The 20,114-nt window shown below is 41.3% G+C and overlaps 1 protein-coding gene across 1 annotated transcript in view; it reads left to right on the top strand.

Annotated features, from left to right (window-relative positions):
* LOC106805089 (zinc transporter 7-like) overlaps positions 1-13,464 on the top strand; it is a 16,444-nt gene extending 2,980 nt beyond the window's left edge. The window contains exons 2-11 of the mRNA XM_014806568.1: positions 7,372-7,473; positions 7,734-7,847; positions 8,019-8,106; positions 8,260-8,386; positions 8,877-8,942; positions 9,332-9,463; positions 9,878-10,013; positions 10,496-10,586; positions 10,986-11,135; positions 11,773-13,464. Coding sequence (XP_014662054.1) covers positions 7,372-7,473; positions 7,734-7,847; positions 8,019-8,106; positions 8,260-8,386; positions 8,877-8,942; positions 9,332-9,463; positions 9,878-10,013; positions 10,496-10,586; positions 10,986-11,135; positions 11,773-11,820 — 1,054 coding nt within the window. The 3' untranslated portion in view covers positions 11,821-13,464. The remainder of the gene's footprint in view (positions 1-7,371; positions 7,474-7,733; positions 7,848-8,018; positions 8,107-8,259; positions 8,387-8,876; positions 8,943-9,331; positions 9,464-9,877; positions 10,014-10,495; positions 10,587-10,985; positions 11,136-11,772) is intronic.
* Positions 13,465-20,114: the final 6,650 nt, after the last annotated feature.

The following is a 20,114-nucleotide window of genomic DNA, read 5'->3' as shown; positions in this document are numbered from 1 at the left end:
CGTGCAAAATTGTTTCTCGTAATCACCCCAAATCGGAGATACAGACTAACGCTACGACAACGTTGGTTCCATTTGTTGGCAGCAAATCGACTCCATAGCCTGCTGCTGATTGGTGGTGGGGGATACAGCTGTAAATAGGTCAAGTTAGCTCCGAGGATCACTTCAAGAGATTTATACTACCTTATAATATGCTCATGGTTTGGTATATTCTCACTTACTTGAATTCACCTCTCAGGATCTTGTCAAGGGGCTTTCTGAAAATTTTTCAGACACGGCCTTGGGCAGACCATTCACGCCCTTCCTTGCAGACTGAATGAGAAGCGATAAGTCACAGCTTATCACTAATTGTCGTAATTGATAATATCTAATGTGAAAAAATCATGGTTAATGCAAATATGACTGTTATGCAATATCCAGAGAGCTGTCGAAATTTTTCGAAATGAAGAAAACAGATTACTTTTTTCAGAATGTAGATAGGAAATGCCTCAGTTGTTTTACACCACACAAATGTGATTCAGGCTATAAAGAAACTACTTTTAAACTAATGCTTACAATGGTACCTTTTGGTATCAGATGTGAACCCTATAATTAGGCTTGTCTGACTTGAGAATTTTACTAGCACCAGAAGAAAGTTCTCTCCGCTCTTGTAAATACCACCTTGCCCAGTCAATGGCTCCTGAACGTATCCATCTAGACACAAACCCTGGATTTCATCCTTCCTCTTAATAAACACGGAGAATATCCATCAGTAGGTACAGGTTTGATTACATCCAATATATGTCTTCAGAACTAGTCATGACAGTTCAGTGGTTTTTCAAATGCTAGTACATTTTATAACTATTTTTTCTCTAACCGTTTTGACGATGGACTAACCATTCTCGGTTATTGCTACCTGCCCTCTTTATGTTCAGCTTCAGTTACACAATTCATTACTTAGGCCATAATAACAAAATGATTGTTTGTTTTCTCGCCCTCACCCGCTTCAAAACAATTTTATTGATATCTTTTTCTTTATACAAATATGTATCACTGTGCATTATATTTATATACATCTGCTAGCAGATCACATTATATGTATCAGCAAAACAATCATCAACATAAACAGTATCTCCACACAAGCACACACCGAGCATTGTAGACACCATCGCTGAATTTGTTTAAAGAGCTCATTAAAATAAGCTACCTACCTACCCAAAACTTTCTGCCTGAGTCGGGTGAGGGGCAACAAATATTTTTTAATTGTGGCCTTATGACGATTGGTAGATATTAGAATTATTGTTTCCTTGCTGATAATACGCAAATTGCTGGGCTTACTGTAGCAGGCAACGACAATGTCCTTTGCCCATCTGGTGTTTTGATGTATCTGAAGTAAACTCTTGGCTAATCGCAGATCCCTTGGTTCTAGCTTGTAAAACAACACTATTCATATACCGATAGGATTCTGTAAAACCTGCCGGCGATGATAATAAACTTCGCGAATATTCCACGTGCACACCAAGGTCAAAGCATAAAAAGACATTAATTCATTTGTCAGGATGGAGTTGTGAGCACAAGTGTGATCGATCTATTTCACATTTCTTCTGGAAAATATGTTGCAGATGAGATGTGCTTACAAAAGCAGCTTTTCTAAGATTAAATGAACAACTTCAGGGTAACAACCTTATGGGAACCTGTACAGTAAGTGTACACTAACATTGTTGTATAGCTAATATTCAACAATATTTTATTTTTATTAAATAAGTTGGTTTATTCCTTAGTTTAAGTGGGGTGTTGTAGGGGTGAGTATTGCGTACCAAAAACCGTATTGCAATACTATTGGCAATACGACCCAAACCGTTATTGCATATTTCCAATACCGTATTGGCGAGTGTTATACCATGCATGACTATAGTATAATTTGATGGTTTTAATATTTCATCATATATTTGTTTATATGACATGATTTAATTTCTTCATGTTTTTCTTGAGAAACAGAACACGCACTGGTTTTTTCCAGCTGACAGTGCAGCCTCTGTGCGTACAATGTCACCCGCTGTACTGACTACCTCTCTCGGAGGCCACTGACGTAGCTTGGAATCACCAATACCCCTGCTGCTAACTTGGTAATTACTGTATACTGAAACTGTAACTGAAACGTGGCTGGGCTCGTTTCGTTGTAGATCGCCGCGGCGCGGCACTCAGGCGAGCATAGGTATATATAGGCCTCCGCTAGTTGCCGCTGAGCTCTCTGCCGCTCTCGCGACACGTCTGCCCCGCATCTGCCACGCAGTAGTACCGTCGCAGTGCTCCGATGCAGTGGGCTTCGCTTACCAGTAATACTGTATGCGTCGTGCAGCTTGTGCTTTCCCGTAACTATATCACCGCCAGTGCCATAGATTTTTCGAGCCCCATTAACAATATAGAATAAAGGCAATGTGTCAAGTAATTTATTTCTTGTTTATCCACCGTATCGTAACAATATCGATATCTGGAAGTGTGTATGCGATATTATCAGTTTTCCGAAATATATTGCCAGTATACCGTAATATACCGGTATATCGGTTACACCTAGGGCTGTTGAAGATACACTAAGGCTTGTAAGGTGGGTGAACACCGTATCTTTTCAGTTGTTGTAACTTGTACCGTGGGTTTATTGTGGCAAACCCTTCTTGTTGAATAATAAAATCGTTCTCGACCGCTCCCTGCTGGTGGTACTGGACGTGTTTGATGTAACGCGTCTAGTTTTTACAAGTTTGCGCCTATTATTTCCACCTCATCTGCGATGGGTCAACACAGATTACACACGATGGTTGATGTTTTTTAATTAGTCAGAGAACAGTGTAGTCTGCCATGTAATTTGTGTATACTCTTCGTAAGTCACTAACTGCATTACTTAAACCTATGAATAAAAGGGGTTTCGCCTCCACATATTTAAATTTCTAACAAGGTAAAAGCAATTGCCAAGATGCTCCCTCACAGCAATCGATCAGCATATCGATGACTAGCATTAAAATAACGGACACCAGTGTTAACTCTATATAAAATGCAATGCTTAATGTCTGTAACACAATTTAATAAAATACTACCAAACACGTTGCTGAACTGTCATTTACATAACTATAACGACGATTCAATCTTATTTTTGGCCCACGGCTTAATATTAGTAGCGTTGGGCTCAGGGTTATGGTGGAAAGGTTTGGTGGTGTGATAATGTATGATGATATAGCTGAAACAGAGGGGTCCTAACGTTGTTGTGGGATACTCTTCATAAATTACTTGGTTATACTCATCGCACCATTAAGCTTCTTAGCACTACCTATATATCTCTTCACCCATTGCAGATTAGAGCTTACATGCCAAGCAAGGCCTGTACTGGTATAGAAACACACATAACTAGTAGTAGGTTACTATCTACTACTAGTACCACTTACTATTATGTGTTGTTCATTATACGTACAGGCCTTGCTTGGCATGTAACTCTATTCTGCGATGGGCGTGAGGTCAGTAGACTAGAGTAGTAGTTAGAGTAGTTCTAGAGCGATCGTTGCAGAGTTTGAGACGACATTGAGAGCGTCAACGGTATTGGTAGATTACGTTCCGTATCAGCTGAGGTTCACTGTTGCAGAGTTGCCGTCGTATTTCGCGAACTCGTGCGGAGTCAATTTTTGTTAATACCTAGTGCTTTTGACGGTCCGCAAACCTCCACTGGCTTTGGACTGTTTCGCTTTATTTTTAGGTATCGACGTTTAGTTCGTTATACTGAAGTGAAACATTCACATTGGGCAGAGGCCCCGCGTTGCTTAAAAGCAGCACGTAAAACAAGAGTTGCTAGCTTTTTGAATTTGTTTGTGACCAAAAAGCGTTTTGATAAATCGATGAAGATTCTCCTCATTTCGGCTGCCTTTGCTACATACCACACTTATATAAATTGACTTTACTAATAAGTTAGAGCCATGGGAGTGCCTGTTTTCTTGGTGTGATAAATAGGTGATTGTTCAGCATCAAAGACATACTCTTTGAAATTGATATATTTTAATATTACTAAACCTACACAACAAATTTCGATGATAACACTAAAATTTTGACATGAGCTAGCATAAATATTTCTTATATCATCATAAATAGTTAAATAATTTAAAAAATTATGTGCAACGAATAATTGTTTCAGAAGCAGACGTCTACTTAATATTCCGCTTTCCGCCTTCAACTTGACAGCGATCATGTCAGACTTTAACATATTTAGTGTATTTTAAACTTCGTAAAATGCCATGTTCCAGTTAACAGTAGAAAGATAAGCAGTATAAACCAGGTGGCGCGTAAAGGAGCGGCATCTGGCTGGATGAGGGTGATGTGTTTTGGCCGTTTTGTTTCGAGTAACGAAGATGACTGACACACTCTGTCATGTCAGTCTGGGTTGATTGTTTGTCATCTTTCATTCATTTGGGTGCACCGACGCAAGCTGCATTGCAATTGAAGCCATTTACTATTTATTGGTTAAAATGCAATTTTCGTCCTCTGTATTTTCACAATGATGGGCTATCGTTAGGTAGTTTGGCATCGGTCGGTACTGTTAGCAACATATGTCATTATGATATGGATTAAATGATATAGGCTGACTTCAAAGTTATGTCGCTCGCGCTCTTACGCCATATATGTGCTGTGGGGCAATAATCTGTTTTACTCAGATTAGCCCACAGTAGCCTATTTACAAATGACTAGTATCACGTTAAAATCCACACAGGTACAACAAGTGGGATATGTTTTTCTTTTATTGTCATATTTCTTATTATTAGGCCGGCACATATCCGCCTCAGTACTCCTACAATACCTGTCTGTATGTTTATACCTCGGACCATGGCTCGATATTTAAATTTTATAGTCTAAATCGATGTAATTATCTGCATTTAGTTTGCTAGTTTATTCATATTATTGGCGTGATAAAACTGTGTGTAGCCAGCTGAGCCCCTGAAGTAAAATTTAGGCGGCCCAGTCAATTTTATGGGGCCCAGCTTTATGGCGCGAAGCGAGACAGTTCGGATTCGTCTTGGATATTAGTCTATTATGCATACGGGCATGACGATTTAGAGCAATCTTTTGAGAAAAGGAATGCAGGTTGGGTCCTTTTTTTTTGCAAACGTTACAACGTCTATGAAAATACTATGATTGTCACTTTCCAAGTAGGCGACAGAGTCAGGTGGTGGTCTATGAAATGTGCCCGACGAGTGGAGCACATACCAATATTTATTCTAGGGGGGACTCCGTTTACTATTACCTTAGTGACAAGTAAGTTAAAAAAGAAGTACTTCTAACAATTTCTACATTTGTTTTTATTACGCCATTAATTTAGAGTAGTTTACTCATCATTTTTTAAACAGTTTCCATGCTCATTGTCAGAGTTCATCCAGTCCCCACTTGTCATTCCTGTTTCATCATCATCAGCCGTCATTATCGTGTCCGGTTTGATTCCCTGTTCTGCTTATCAGCTCATTATCTTCAACAATTTCTCATGCTTTTTCAGCTTTTATCTGTATTCTTTAACAAGTCGGCCTTCGTTGACCTTGAACACCTGCTCGTGTTCCATAACTTTAATTACTTGCAATGGATCAATTCCGTGATTTGGGCAGGGACAGCCATTTTTATGGCATTTTATTCAAAATTTAATTATTTTTTTACAAATATATTTTATTTTGTATTGATCACAATTTTTATTAGATTGCATTGGATTGGTATTACAACACCATGGTTTACAACCACTGCATCTCTTATTACACTAACTAGGTTAATAATTATTAGTAATTACACCCACATTCATTACCCAATTGATCCGCCGGGCATGTCAGGACTATGCAACACCATGTACAACAATAGCTCTCACTGGCTGAGTTCCCAGCCCTGGAACCATATGAGAGCCGGTATTACGTTTCACCAGGCCGAATCAACATTCCTTGTTAAACATGCCTGCCCCTACTCCATGAACGTGCATCCAGTGTTCTTCTAGTCCTTAGCAGCATAGATTTTGGAATTGGTTTTCATTTAGTGGTCAAAAAATGTATCAAAATTTGTAGGAACATGCGTGAGCGCAATCTGTCAATGGGCGTAATATGGCCTGATAGTGATTCACTGATTATTGTATGTATGTACTATAAGAAAGAACCCTCGCGTTTCGTGGGCTCTTTTGACAAAATTCTTTGGGGCCAACATTTCTTCTATCGCCTCGGGCGACCTCTGGGGTAAGTCGTTCATTTTCATCACTGTTATTGGCGCATGTGACAAACAAAATTTATCTTTTAAAAACGCCACCGATGGAGACAATGCCAACAAGCTGTGCAATCACTGTCGATTCGGTTGCATTGACAATGATCCACCCAACACCAGTCGCTAACAAATAATATATGATCAAAATCATATACTTTCTCAATATTTATTTTTTTTGTGAACATCTAAAGCCTAGTGGTCAATTAAGTAAGTACGTGACTGGGTTTCTTCTTATATTACCAACGGGTGGGGCTAAACAATATTAAACATAGCCTATAGGTGCAAAAGCTTCTACACCTAATTGACTAACGCTATAGGGGTCTATGTTCCCCTTGGTATCTGCCGGAACGTCTCCTAGCACGGTAAACTATCCTAGCTGATATGTTAGGGTTAGCGGAGTCGCTGGGTAGGCGAATACTCACTTCGACATCGGTTTAGTGGAGTAAGGCGGGTACGGGTCCGGATTATTAGATAGTATGTATTTAGCCCGGGTACTCTCGGCCAGTCCTGTCCCGGTCGACATAGACCTATCAGCCAATGCTAACCCTAGCTGCTACTGTTCAGCGTTGTCTTGCTGTATGAATAGTCTGTAGTACAACGGATATTGGTATATCTAAATAATTATCCTGATTGAATATATGAAAAGCATTTATCGTGACTTAGCTGGCAGCTCGGAATAAGTTAACACCGTGGCCCATAGGTATATAGACCTGTTAACTATCTTATGCTGACCAAGATTTGAATTCAAATGTGATTTGCAGAGTAGCACAGTGTATATGTAGCTTAATTGTTTAGAGCTTATGAGGCTTACACTAGGATCAACATCTCCTTTCGGCAACGCTTCTCTAGTATCCCGTCTCATCTGGATAAAACGACTACATACACTGGTGCCACCTGTTGGACAAAAATGTCGTAAATGATGTAATGCATTAATAAATGTGTCATAGTCACCGAATGATAAAATGAACTCAACTGGCTGTACGAGTAACAATGGCCCTGTGCTGTATTATGCAATATTATCCATTTTACAAGTAGTGTGCAGAATTAATAGTTATATGAATAGTTTAATAAAGGTTGTTTATTTTAATTATCTTATGAAGCTATGTGAATTAACCATATGCTTATGATTAATTTCAGGTTGATTATGTCAGACAAGACCTCAAGGAACTTGTTTTTATTTTTGCTGCTAAATCTTTCGTTTGCTATAGTGGAACTACTATATGGTATATGGACCAACAGGTAATAAGCTTCATTTATTGCAGCAAAAATTGCTGTAGTATAATTGTAATTTGGATGAAAAAAAGTGCATTATATTAGCAATATAATAGTATATTATTTGTATTTTTGCGTATTCGAGTATTTATATATAGTACATGATATATCATAGTATTACAATTCAATAGGTTTAAATGTTTCAGACGTTCGTAGTTATGACTGCATTTATATGTTTCCATGTTGATGACGATGTTGTGTGAATGTTTGCTTACCTTGGGTTTCAGTCTTGGCCTGCTATCGGACTCGTTTCACATGTTCTTCGACTGCACAGCCCTGCTAGCGGGACTAGCTGCGTCTGTAATCGCAAAGTGGCGAAAAACGGATAAATTTACATATGGGTGAGGTTTACATCTGTTCGCAGCTCTGTCCACTTCCTGTGGTTGTGTTTCATGTCCGGAGAATGCGCTCATTTGATATGCAGTCAAAATTGAGTCACTTGCTACTTATTAAAGTCTTTCATTAATATAATGCGTTATGTCAGAAGAGTAGTTCTTTCGTTTTCATTTCAGGTATGTGCGAGCAGAGATCATAGCTGGATTTGTGAATGCGTTATTTCTGCTGTTTATTGCATTCTTCATCTTTTCTGAAGCTGTAGAGGTAAGATTCAAGCTGTTCTGTTTGTTAGCATTGTCAGTACCTATTAAATGTACATCTCATATATTCTATATGTACCAACAAATTTGTTTAACGTTATTAATATGAAATAAATGTCATCCTTTAGTGGTAAAAACATTGTTGATTGGTTGGCAGAGGGCAGTGGAGCCACCGGAGGTGAAGCACGAGCGACTGTTTCTCGTGTCTGTTCTCGGATTGCTCGTTAATCTTCTCGGAATCTTTGTGTTCGGTCACGGACACTCGCACGGAGACGGCGACCATGGTGAGTGCACCAGGGGGCGCCACTAAATCCCGCCTCACCATGGTGAGCGTGGCAGGGGGCACTGTTAATCCCTTGCCATGGTGAGTGCATTAGTCAAACAAAGTGTAAAAAAAACCTACCCGATAAGAGTCGGTTGTGTGAGAAGTGAATAGGACCATGTCATTATTCCATGGGTTTTATAATGATGAGGAGAACATTTCAAATTTGGTATTTGAAGTCTTACCTTAGTTAGTTTCATGTTATACATTTCGTTAAATATGAGCATGACCCTGAAGATGAAGCCTGTGTTTAGCAATAAAGTTGCAATAAGATATATATATATATATATACGGTCCGGACGAGAGGAGTAGCGCCCCTCGCACGTATTTAGCTAAGTGTGGAACCATGAATACATACATATTCATGGAACCCGAGATGGCTTAGACTAAGGCCAACGAGTGCCCTCGACAAAATTATATTGTTATTTTCTATATATATGCTGATGTTTTAGGTCACAGTCATGGAGGGATAAGCTCAGCACATCATGACCATCATCATGACACCACACATGGTCTGGGTAAGATGACATTTATCTCAACTAAACCTAGGTCAAGTTTATATGTAGGGAGTTTATATGACACTCTATGCATGGTGGCACTTCTTCATCTGATTGAATATTGGTTTCCATGAATTTGTATCTTAATAAATAACTTGACAAGTACAAAACGTCATATCCAAAGACTAGACAGTCTAGCCATAAATAAGAATACCATATAATTTTTTTTACTATATTATATATATAGTAAAAAAAACATAATGTACAGCATATTCTTTTAAGTGTAAATTTTTTAGTATAAACTCTAACCTTTAAACTTTTCAAATGCTGAATTCAATCATTGAAGATACTCGCTGTAGTGTGACGCACTCGTTAAGGAAACGTTCACGCTTCGTATTTGTTCGCCGCAGGCATGGGTAATGACAGTCACGGTCACAGTCATGATCACGGTCACGGCCACAGTCATGATGGTGACACCAGTCACGGTGGTGAACACAGTCATGGTGGAGGGAGTTCCAGCTCATTCAGCCAGATCAGACAAGGTGAGGGTAGCGCACGCTGCATGCAGCGGTTGAAACATGACGTCGCACCATAGTAGGGCTGTAAAGATCCACCGAAATCGAGTCGAATCGCGATTCTCTTCCCTCGCTCCGATCCTCGATATGTTTTCCCGTATTTTCGATTCGATCCAACCCGCTTCATTTTTTCAGCACATGTAGTCAGTCAGTCGAGAGACTGCCACCACTGTATGTCCACGTGTCCACTGCATCTCGCGCTGTACAGTCTAGAAGTCAAATGTTGCAACTTCCGCGGCAGCGATAATTTCTGTTATGCCGGGTAATGATACGAAAATGCGTATGTTTCGTGTTTTTCGAAAAAAAATTCCATTTGTAAATGCGAAACTTTTGCTTATCTGTTGTGAATGATCGCGTGAAAACCGTCTCTTCATCCTCTAGGAGTCTTCCTGCACATACTCGCTGACACCCTGGGAAGCGTTGGCGTCATATTCTCTGCGATACTAATGCATTTCTTCGGCTGGATGATCGCTGATCCACTCTGTTCCATGTTCATAGCCGTGCTCATCGCAATAAGGTGAGTGAATGTCCGCGAAATTACATGTTTCTCATATGGTGTGTGTGTGAAAATTTCAAGCTTTTTGCAGCAGTTTATATGGTATTAATGACAGAGTGCAAAAAATTATTTAAACACCATATTTAGTCAGTGTGAACGTTTTAAACTAGGTTTAAATCGTGTTATCTTAGTCCATCTAAAAGAGTATAAAGGTAATATAACAAGCAGGTTCAACTTTCATAGTTGTGAAATAGGTGTGATAGTAACTTACCGTGAATGTTGTGAATCGACATGACTTTCACACATTGTGGCGTTACGCCAGGGAAAAAATTTCTTTTTTTTCACTGGAGCTCTTTTTCAAGTCTGTGGGAAAAATAGCTCTCGTCAAAAAATTCTACGGGAGTTATTTTGAGCCTCACGGGAGCGATTTCGGAGGTTTGAGCAGCGAATCGCTCATCGCTCCCGTGTATTTTTTACCCTGCATTGCACGCTTGTATCTACAGCACCATACCACTGCTGCGAGATTCCGTCAGCATTCTAATGATGAGAACACCAACACAATTGGATTTCACCTTACCTGAGGCTTACTCCCGAGTGAGTACACGCATCAGCTCTGTCTTGATAGCTCAACTTCATAATGATTCCGTCTTTTGCACGCAAAATGTTATTTCTCAATCACGTGTGTCACACAACAACTAGCTACCATCATGTGCACGTGTGCACCACTCTTCTGCAAGGCTTCTTTTATTTAGGTCAAAATCAACTCAACATTAAACCAGGGTGTCTTGGTGGTGCCACCTATAGGTGGAAATTATCATAAACGGAATAACAATAGATATGTCATTCATGAATTCATCCAATTGATGCGTCTACACTCATCATTTATCTATGAAAATGCTTACACAATACACACAAACAATTCAAATTCGCAGCCACACGTAAGCTCTTGGCGTACCTTGCACATCTGCTAACGAGTGTTTGTGTTGTGGACAGGTGAGCCACCTCGAGGGTGTTTACAGCGTGCAGGAGCCACACTTCTGGACGCTGTGTAGCGACATCTACGTCGGCACTGTGAAGCTTGAGGTAGCGAACAACGCCGACATGCAGTACATCCTCAGCAGCACTCACAACATATTCGCACAGGTACGACGCCACCGCGATCTTGTCTCACCACGCACGCACGCGGTCTCTCATGATCTCTCTCTCTGTCGCCATGTTCTTCTCTCTTGCTCTCTTTTCTTCTCTCTGTTCTCCTCCCCTCTCTCTCTTCCCTCGTTCCCCTCCCTCTTGCTCTCTCCTCTCTCTCTCTCTCTTCTTCTCTCTCCTCTCTTCACTCGTTCCCTCCCTCCCCCCTCTATCTCTCCCTCCTCACACACTCATTCTCATCATCTCTCTCTGTCTCTGTCTCTCTCTCTCTCTCTCTCTCTCTGTCTCCGTCTCTTTCTCTCTCTGTTTCTCTGTCTCTCTCTCTTGCTCTCCCCCTCGCTCTCACACACACGTTTTCTTGATTGGTCTCGTTTGTTTTGCACGGTTTTATGGGTTGTAACCCGGCACTCGGGGTAACTCAAAGAGAGTGAAGAATTTCAGGTGCTAATCCTGATTATGATGACACCGTACTCGATAACGGCTCCCATCTTGCAGGATTGTGGCTGCACTAGGTCTTTGCCGAGTTTTGTGTTTTCACATCGCAGCGGTTTTTATTGCGCAGCTCAAGTGAAGTAATTTGTATTGTAGATATTTTGTCTTCGACGCTGAAAATTGATCGTCGCTTGTATTGCAGATCGGCGTGCGGCAGTTATACGTTCAGATCGATCAGGTGGCGATGTGACAGAGGCGAGAACTTGCGTGATCGGCATTGAAGTTCCAAATCACGGCTGCGCTGTCGTTGCATGGACGGGAGTAGCCATGCCGACATCGCTCCCCCCCCCATACACGTCGTGCTCGACGCAATGTTCGGTGTGGGATGCACACTAAACAATACAGCGTTCTACTCGTCAATCTACGACGTCTCAGAGTAGGAGTGTGAGCGGGTGGGGTTCTGAGAGGGAGTGGTAGCAATGTGCTAAGGGCTCACATAGTCTGTGATCATACTGTCTTCTTACAGACGTGTTAGCCACTAGCCGGGATCCAGTATTTATTTTTGTGTATCGCGTATATGCTTGCTAGGGAAATTGCTTGTTAACAAATGTATTAATATTATTTTATTGTGACGTTTGCGCGCATCAGTCGTCTTTATCCGTTCGGCCGTTTGTCGAACGGGGAAAAAAATCTTTATGTGTCATTTGCATTTAATCGATTCAGTCACAGCTAGATACTGACACGAAGTGACGGATATGCTAACGACTCCTCTGTGGGTGTATAAATTACCTCCAAGCTACGGCTACATTCATGTTGACGTGCATTTTTACACGCTGGACGAAAGACAGGTTTTTTTGACAAGCCCCTCCAGCACGCACTAGATTTTTTTTATCGCAGTAATAATGTAGGAGACGCTCTGGAAATTCGGTGCCGACAAAAAAGTTTTGATCTACGGACACCAACACGAAGCTCAAAATCGACAGTACGCTAAACTTCAGGTCCGATTCTGCAACTCGTAAAAAAATAACCACAACTCAGTGGACACTTGTAAAGGATGCAGAAACCCTTTCAGAGAGATTCTGTTGAAATTGAGATGTGTGATTAACCCTCCGTTACATACTTACTGCATGCACGCACACGCACACGCACACGCAAGCACACGCACGCATGTGCACGCGTTACAAACTTATGGAATGCATGGTTCTCCCCAGGAATACCAGACAGCATGTCGTTTGTGGACGGATCAGAAAGGGCACGCGAAGGGGTTGTACCAACTGAAGTCAATTACGCGTGTCATACGCGACCCCCAATACAAAGGTAAACTCTATCTGTTCCGAGACATGTACGTCAAGCTGTGGAAACACAGCATCACGGCTGTGTTGGAACTGTCAAACGTAAACATGGCTGGAAGTTAAGGCACGACGATTCGACAACTGAGGCATGTCGGACCCGACACGTGTTATAAAGTTCTGCCGGAGAACCCTGCACGGGTAATTATTTACCGGGAAGGAACATTCCTGTTCTTGGCTCACAATATTTTTTTTGTAAGCATTTTTTCCATTATAAAATGGTGGCTGTTAATTCCATTGGTTTTTGCTTGGTGGGGGCGGGGGTGGGGGTACGTGGGGGGGGTATGTGACAACTACGTGTATGTGGATAAGGATGACAACGTTTAGTTGCGTCACGAATGCTGCCATACGTGAAAGTACTCGTTTTCCGTTGCATGTATATCGTTAAAACATATCTTTTCAACGCAAGATCTCACCTCCATTGAACGGGAAAATGAGATTCTTCTAAGGTGATATGAGGGGACGTATATTTTTTGGGGGGTGGGGCCATCCTTAAAAAATTATATGTTTGCTGTCCTCCGACCGACCCACGAAAATAGCCGCGACCCAAGTTTTTTTTGACATTTTGGGTTCCATTTTTTTTTACATTTCTTATAGTTACGACTGAAACACAAAGCATGTGTGGCAAACATGAGGACAGACTTAAAATAACTATTATGCCTCACAAAAAAAGACCTACCTACCTACCCACTAAAACAATCATGGGTCAGGGGACAGCAAACATAGAATTTTTTAAGGATGGCCTGGGGAAAGAATATGAACAGAACACGGCTATAAACAATGTACAGTTTGCGGAGACAAAACTAGTGATAATTATAACATAAAAGTAGAAAACTTTGAAATGGAACTACGCGACTGGTGGCGACATAATACGTTTACATTTGCAATGTAAACGAGCAGACGTTCCACCAGTAATGTCACGAAACGGCTAGGGCGAGAGCGTGACAAGGTACATTTTGCCCTCGCCGATGCAGCACCGCTAATAGAGGTTGTAAAAGGTTGTAAATAATTTATGCCGCTAGTTTTAAACCGGAGGCGACTACATTCAGGGTTGCGTGCGAACACGAGCAGGGAGGTGGGTAGCGGGTGCAGTATCACGCTATCACGGCAGGTGGGAATTTTTGCAATCTTTCTTCGCGAACCCATGATTACTACAGTATAACGCAGAGCGACCATGTAGCATGAACACGAGGTGTCGCCAGGTCTGAAATGGTTTACGTCTCCCAGTGTACAAACACTTGGGATCTATCGGGTAGGTTAGAGTTAGGGCCACTTACTGGGAGTGAGTAACCAAGTAGACATAGTGATAGACCCTTTCAACATTAGCAGAATTACTAGAATCGACAACGACAAGGTTGCGCTATAACCTGGGGCCCGTTATCAGAAACAAAATTAGTCTTAATTTGGTCTTTACATTTGTCTCATAGATTGTTGACAGAAACAACTTTAAGATATGAGTTTGTCTTACGCAGTGTGCAGAGGTCTGGTCTACGAGGAAAATCTACTGTTAAGACTAATGTTAAGACAATTTTTTTTTTTTGACAACGGGGCCCAGGTCTGTCATATCACAGGACTGTGATGTCGCATGTTTAGCTTGGTCTGTTCTGTGACACATTCAGTTAAGTTTTGCTTGTGGAGAAGGGTTTAGAACTTCATAGTTACACATTGTTCTCTCGATCTGAATGGGATTCTAAAGATGCCAACGATGCCTTCGTGTAATTAGTAAACTGGATAACATTATCATTATACACTGACCATGACTACTAGGCTGGTTATCAATATTTCGGTTTCTGTTGAACGGCAAGGATATGGGGTCAGTGTGAATGGTAATGTAAAGCCCGGCGCATACGTGAGTAATTTTACTCAAGTAAAGTTATGCATGCGTCAAAATACTCACGTGTGCGCTGGATTTTCGTCGAGTATTTTGACCCATGCATCAAAATACTCGCGTGTGCTGCAGATTTTCGTTGAGTATTTTGACGCGTGCATCATTTTACTTGAGTAAAATTACTCACGTGTGTACCTAGCTCTAGTACTATAGCCCGCTTTTATTAACTGCCGCAGGGGTTAGGGTGCACCGGGCTTAAGGGCTACACACACCAGCAGCAGCAGCAGCAGCAGCAGCAGCAGTGCAGCAATGGCTAGCTGGTAACGCCTGGTGGAAACGCTGGCTGGCTGAATCATTCCCATGATCTTAAAAAAAGAGTGACATAATATAGATCCATCTATCTATATATATACTACTTCGCTCCTGATCTAAACAGTAATGCAGTTAGTGGTGTGAGAGGTACTGTACGTCTAACACATCTATCATGTGCCTCATACCTTCATGAATGCATCTCGACTTCCTGCTGTTGCATCATGAAGGGCTATATAGGTGGAATCCAATTATCTACGGAAGTAGGACTTTTACTATAGATATATACTAGAAATAAACGTGGTATTTACGATGAATCATTCCCTGTCTAAGTACGTCGCGCTGTGTTTACGGATGTCTGTCTATCTGTAAGGTTTTATCTCTATAATTGAACTAACGTTGGCGCGCGTGAAAGTCAGTGTGTAAATATCGCGGGCAGCATCTATTGTGACTCCGCGCAAAGGTGATCGATGGCTGGAAAAAATTAAAAAATTTCACAAATGACTCGTTGTGTTCTCTTACTTCACACTTGTGTCGATTTTCACTATGTATTAAAGCTGCAGAGGTGCGTAGAACCGGAAGGAATCTCACGTATTGACGTATATTCAGTTCCCTAATAGAAACAACATATACAATTATTGACAGCAGGTTACGCACACAAACTCGCTCAAGCGTATATATATATCTTACATATATAGTTGTTTAATGTGTAGAACTTATTCATGAATCTAAACGAGAGAAAAATTGAGCTAAACGTTGGCAAGCATTCTACAAGAGCCGCTAGAAGTAAACGGAGCGTTGAGACGTGTTTTATATGGTGGGAACAACAACAACAACAAAATCGACAATGTAAGACACATGGATAACCACCCAGCCACACTGCATCGTAATAAATGCCTGGAAAATAACAGGCAGTGGTGAACTGTATAACCTACTATCCCTCCACGCAGCATGAAGCTATGATATTCTCCTGCCTACTGACGTTTGCTTCGCCCAAGGTGCTACATTAGACAGTCTACTCTATGATAGACCTAGTTAATCTAATATAGCGGACTTCACTCCACAGGAAATGGCACTCTGTCACATGTCTACAGGCATAGTCCCAAGACTATTATGATTCACGTGTCATAATATCAAGAGTTAATAATACCTCATCATTGAATATATCAATATATCAATATATCAATATATCAATATATCAATATATAATCAAGGTAGTAATGATAACGTATTATAAGCTCTGCTCTTGATAATATTACAATGTATGTGAACATAATAACATACGTAATACATAATGTAATACACAATGTAATACATGTGATCAATAATGTAATACATATATATAGTAATATATTATTGACGGTTGACATCGGTGTGTCGTCACGTGGGCAAACACAAGAGGTGACAGATTCGTGACATTTCCGCTCATCACAACCACGTGATACGCGAGTGAACAGCAATATAGCAGTATAGTTAACCGTAAACCTAGGAGAAATAACCTCAAATTAATCACCTCTGTGAGATTGATACTTATCCCTGCCGTAAACTCATATAACACAGAGACACATCATCATTGCGCGCACGTCTTCGCATGTGCATACGCCTCTTCTTCGCGTTTCAACGACATTGAAAGATAATTCGGTCGCGTCACGATCTCGCTGTCACGCGAACCCAACACACGCACCAACACAACCACGGAACCTAACAACGCGCATGAAACTGCATGAAATAAAACTCACACGATGCAGTATCTTTGATATGTGCAACAGAAAGGAAAGCAAGCCATCCGTTTGCAGACAAAACCTCAGCGAGCAAACAATCGCTCAAAAAAATTCCGCGTCAACACGATCCACGTGCGAAATCGAGAAGAAAACAACAAATGAGTGAAATTAATTTTTTTTACTGGAGGATGACGTAGCAGCCCTTCATTCTATTAAAATCTCTGGGTACCTGCCTCGCGCTGCCCTCCTAACCGCAGAGATGACAACGGCAGCAGCAGAGAGCATGGCAGGCATGAATAAACAAGCCAAGCGCATGTACATGCTGCACTATGTACGCGCGACACACGCACTGCAGACCCCCGCAGTAACGCACGAAGGGTCGTTGTCGTATCAGATACTACATATATGTACCCGAGGTAGTTTTAGGTTGTTTAGTATTATGTTAATATTTTTATACGAGGTATGTTTAGGGTTATGGTTATGGTTAGGGTTAGGGTACACTTCTGTAGTACAAGTCTGGTACACTTTGTGTATACATATATGTACCTCGGGTAGTATCTATGGATATATGTAGTACCTGATACGACAACGACCCCTTCAGCCGCAGTAACACGTACACGTAGTCCGACCACAGGGGTGAGAGACATATACGTCAATACACGACATGTATTTCGACGTGAGACCGTTTCTTGTCACGCACTCGTGTCACATAATGCACGCAAATAATAACTAATATAAAGAGTGAATAATAATAGATCTAAAATTAATAAAATAAATCTATTATTATTCACTCCTGACAATATCTTACATCCCAGGAAGCAACGATTCTACCTGCTGAGATATAATTAGGGTTATATGTACGTAAACTATGATACAAGTAATGTAAGTACAGATATAAGAGCAGTCATATAGAATATATATATATGAAAACTAACGGACTGTCATGAACGGACTGTCTGAAAACAACGCTCGTCAGAGTGGTACTACATATCTGATTTTTATCCAGCACTTCACCAACCACTTCTGTAATACTTTGTATGAAATATACCACCGCGAAAGCAAGTGCCCTAGCAGACTAACCCACTGGCTGTGTACCTTACACTCACTCGTTACCACTTCACCTGTTACAAAACCACGTAGAATTAAAAACCATAATAAAAGTAATTTCCATAGTGTAACATCTATGATAACATCTATCCCTGAACTCGGTCAATCAATTCACCATTTTTGTCTCAAAACTAATAATTGTACATGCTAAGTACATACACGATACATATATACGTTCACGTGATCACGTGTGCAGTAATTGCTGTTGCTATAGTTACCACATATCACACAACCATATACACACCTGCATCGGGATTTTAGAAGTAACTAACATGATAAACATATATATATGCATCACCCATCGTGTTACTCTCTGATGGTATCCTTTCTCCTTTCAAAAATGAAAACGATGATTACGTATCAACGATAGCGATTAAAACTTGGCGTCTCGAAAACTCAACATTTACAATAAACCTATAAAAGATTCGCTATAAACTATAGACGGATATTTTGATCTCTGAATCAACGCACACACGCAATAATCTCGATACGTAAGTCCAAATTGACGCTACTATACAATGACCGGAAATGTGATCACTCGGCCAGACACTGCATATATGCATAGACGACGGCATAAAACTATTCATACATACGTACATACATACGTACCGCGTACGTACGTACTGTACATACGTATATACATACACACGTACATACATACGTACATAGTACTACATACGTACCGTACGTACATACATACGTACATACGATTACGTATATATACATGTACGTACATACATACATAGATGCATACGTACGTACATACATACTACATACGTCCATACATGTATATATATTTATTCTAAATTCACCACCTAAAGTCGCATTCTAAAGTGGTAGAAGAATTTCGTTTCCCTCCTATACTAATATACTGGTGTTTTTTCATTCATTTCAGCAAAACACACTACCATTATCTTATAACGGATAAACAAAGATTTGATAGAAAAATATGAGCCGGTCGCCAACAACTGTCGAAGACATAACCACTAAAAATCAAGCTGAAGTTTAAGCTTAACACGGCTGCAAAACATTAATCGGAAATGAAACAACTACCAACCTTCTGTACAAATCACGATCATATACTATCGAGTAGCCAGTTAGGGAATGTGTCATTGACCATAGCTTCCAACTCAAATGTTAGTTACTCACGAATAATAACTCGGGTTAGTGATTCTACAGCATAATCAGGCCGTCTCTTACTGGCACAATCTAAAAAATAAAAATAAATGAATATACAGTAACCAAGGCGGCATCTAGCCAATTCTATGCGAGACTCACATCACAGATTTACACATGTAGACTTATTCTACGATACAACCGTCGCGATGGTAACGTTTACGGCTTTCTATTAAGCGCTTATGTGCCAGCACTGGAGTCGTTATAGTCGTAAAGACGGTAGATATGCATCGTAAGCGGCAGCTACGTCACGATACTGGCGACGCACGCATCGACTGAAACCGCTAACATCGACCCCTCGACTCCACTATTTTTAAAACTTTGCGACTTCACAAATCATTCACCGCTCTCTCCCTCTCTCTTGGATCGACGCCACGCTGCTAACATCTCACCGGCGTGAAAACAGCAACAGCTCTCTATAAATCTCACTATAAATACTTCAACCACCGGCATTTCACACGACCTGCGCGCGCGGGAACACTAACACATTCCCCACAAATATATTTACACAATACTTTTATCACCGGGACGGGAATCAACCATGTTCAAGTTCGCACCGGACCCATGCGCGGCCGCCCAATTTCGGTCCGCGGACACAAGGACACCAAGCGGATCTTTGCTTCAGCGTCTCCATGGCGATGACGATGCTGAGGAGGATGCAACCCAGCATGAGAAGCGGAGGAGGAGAAATGCTCCTCGTGGAAGGGGAAAGGGGATCACCGTCCTTCTCCCGTGCGCGACGTCCCGCTTGCCCCAGCCGTTGCTGTGATCCCTCGCGGCGGCCCGCCAGCCTCCTCCCCCCTCCCACGGACCTGCCAGCCTCCTTCCCCCTCGCGGCTGTAATGTGACTTCGTTACGACGAGACGCAGTATAATTTTAACGGCGGCAGTGTCGTGAGCGGAAACGTCGTCGCCGCGTCGTCGTCGTCGTCGCCGCCTGCAGCGTCGTATGTTTTACGACGGCGCTTACGCATTACTGCACCGGTTCTCTATTCTTTCTCTCTCTCTCTCTCTCTCTCTCTCTCTCTCTCTCTCTCTCTCTCTCTCTCTCTCTC

This window comes from Priapulus caudatus, unplaced genomic scaffold (assembly GCF_000485595.1).
Source record: "Priapulus caudatus unplaced genomic scaffold, Priapulus_caudatus-5.0.1 Scaffold99, whole genome shotgun sequence".
NCBI lineage: Eukaryota > Metazoa > Priapulida > Priapulimorpha > Priapulimorphida > Priapulidae > Priapulus > Priapulus caudatus.
The sequence above is the reverse complement of the archived record's forward strand: the minus strand, read 5'-3'. Positions and strand labels throughout refer to the sequence as shown.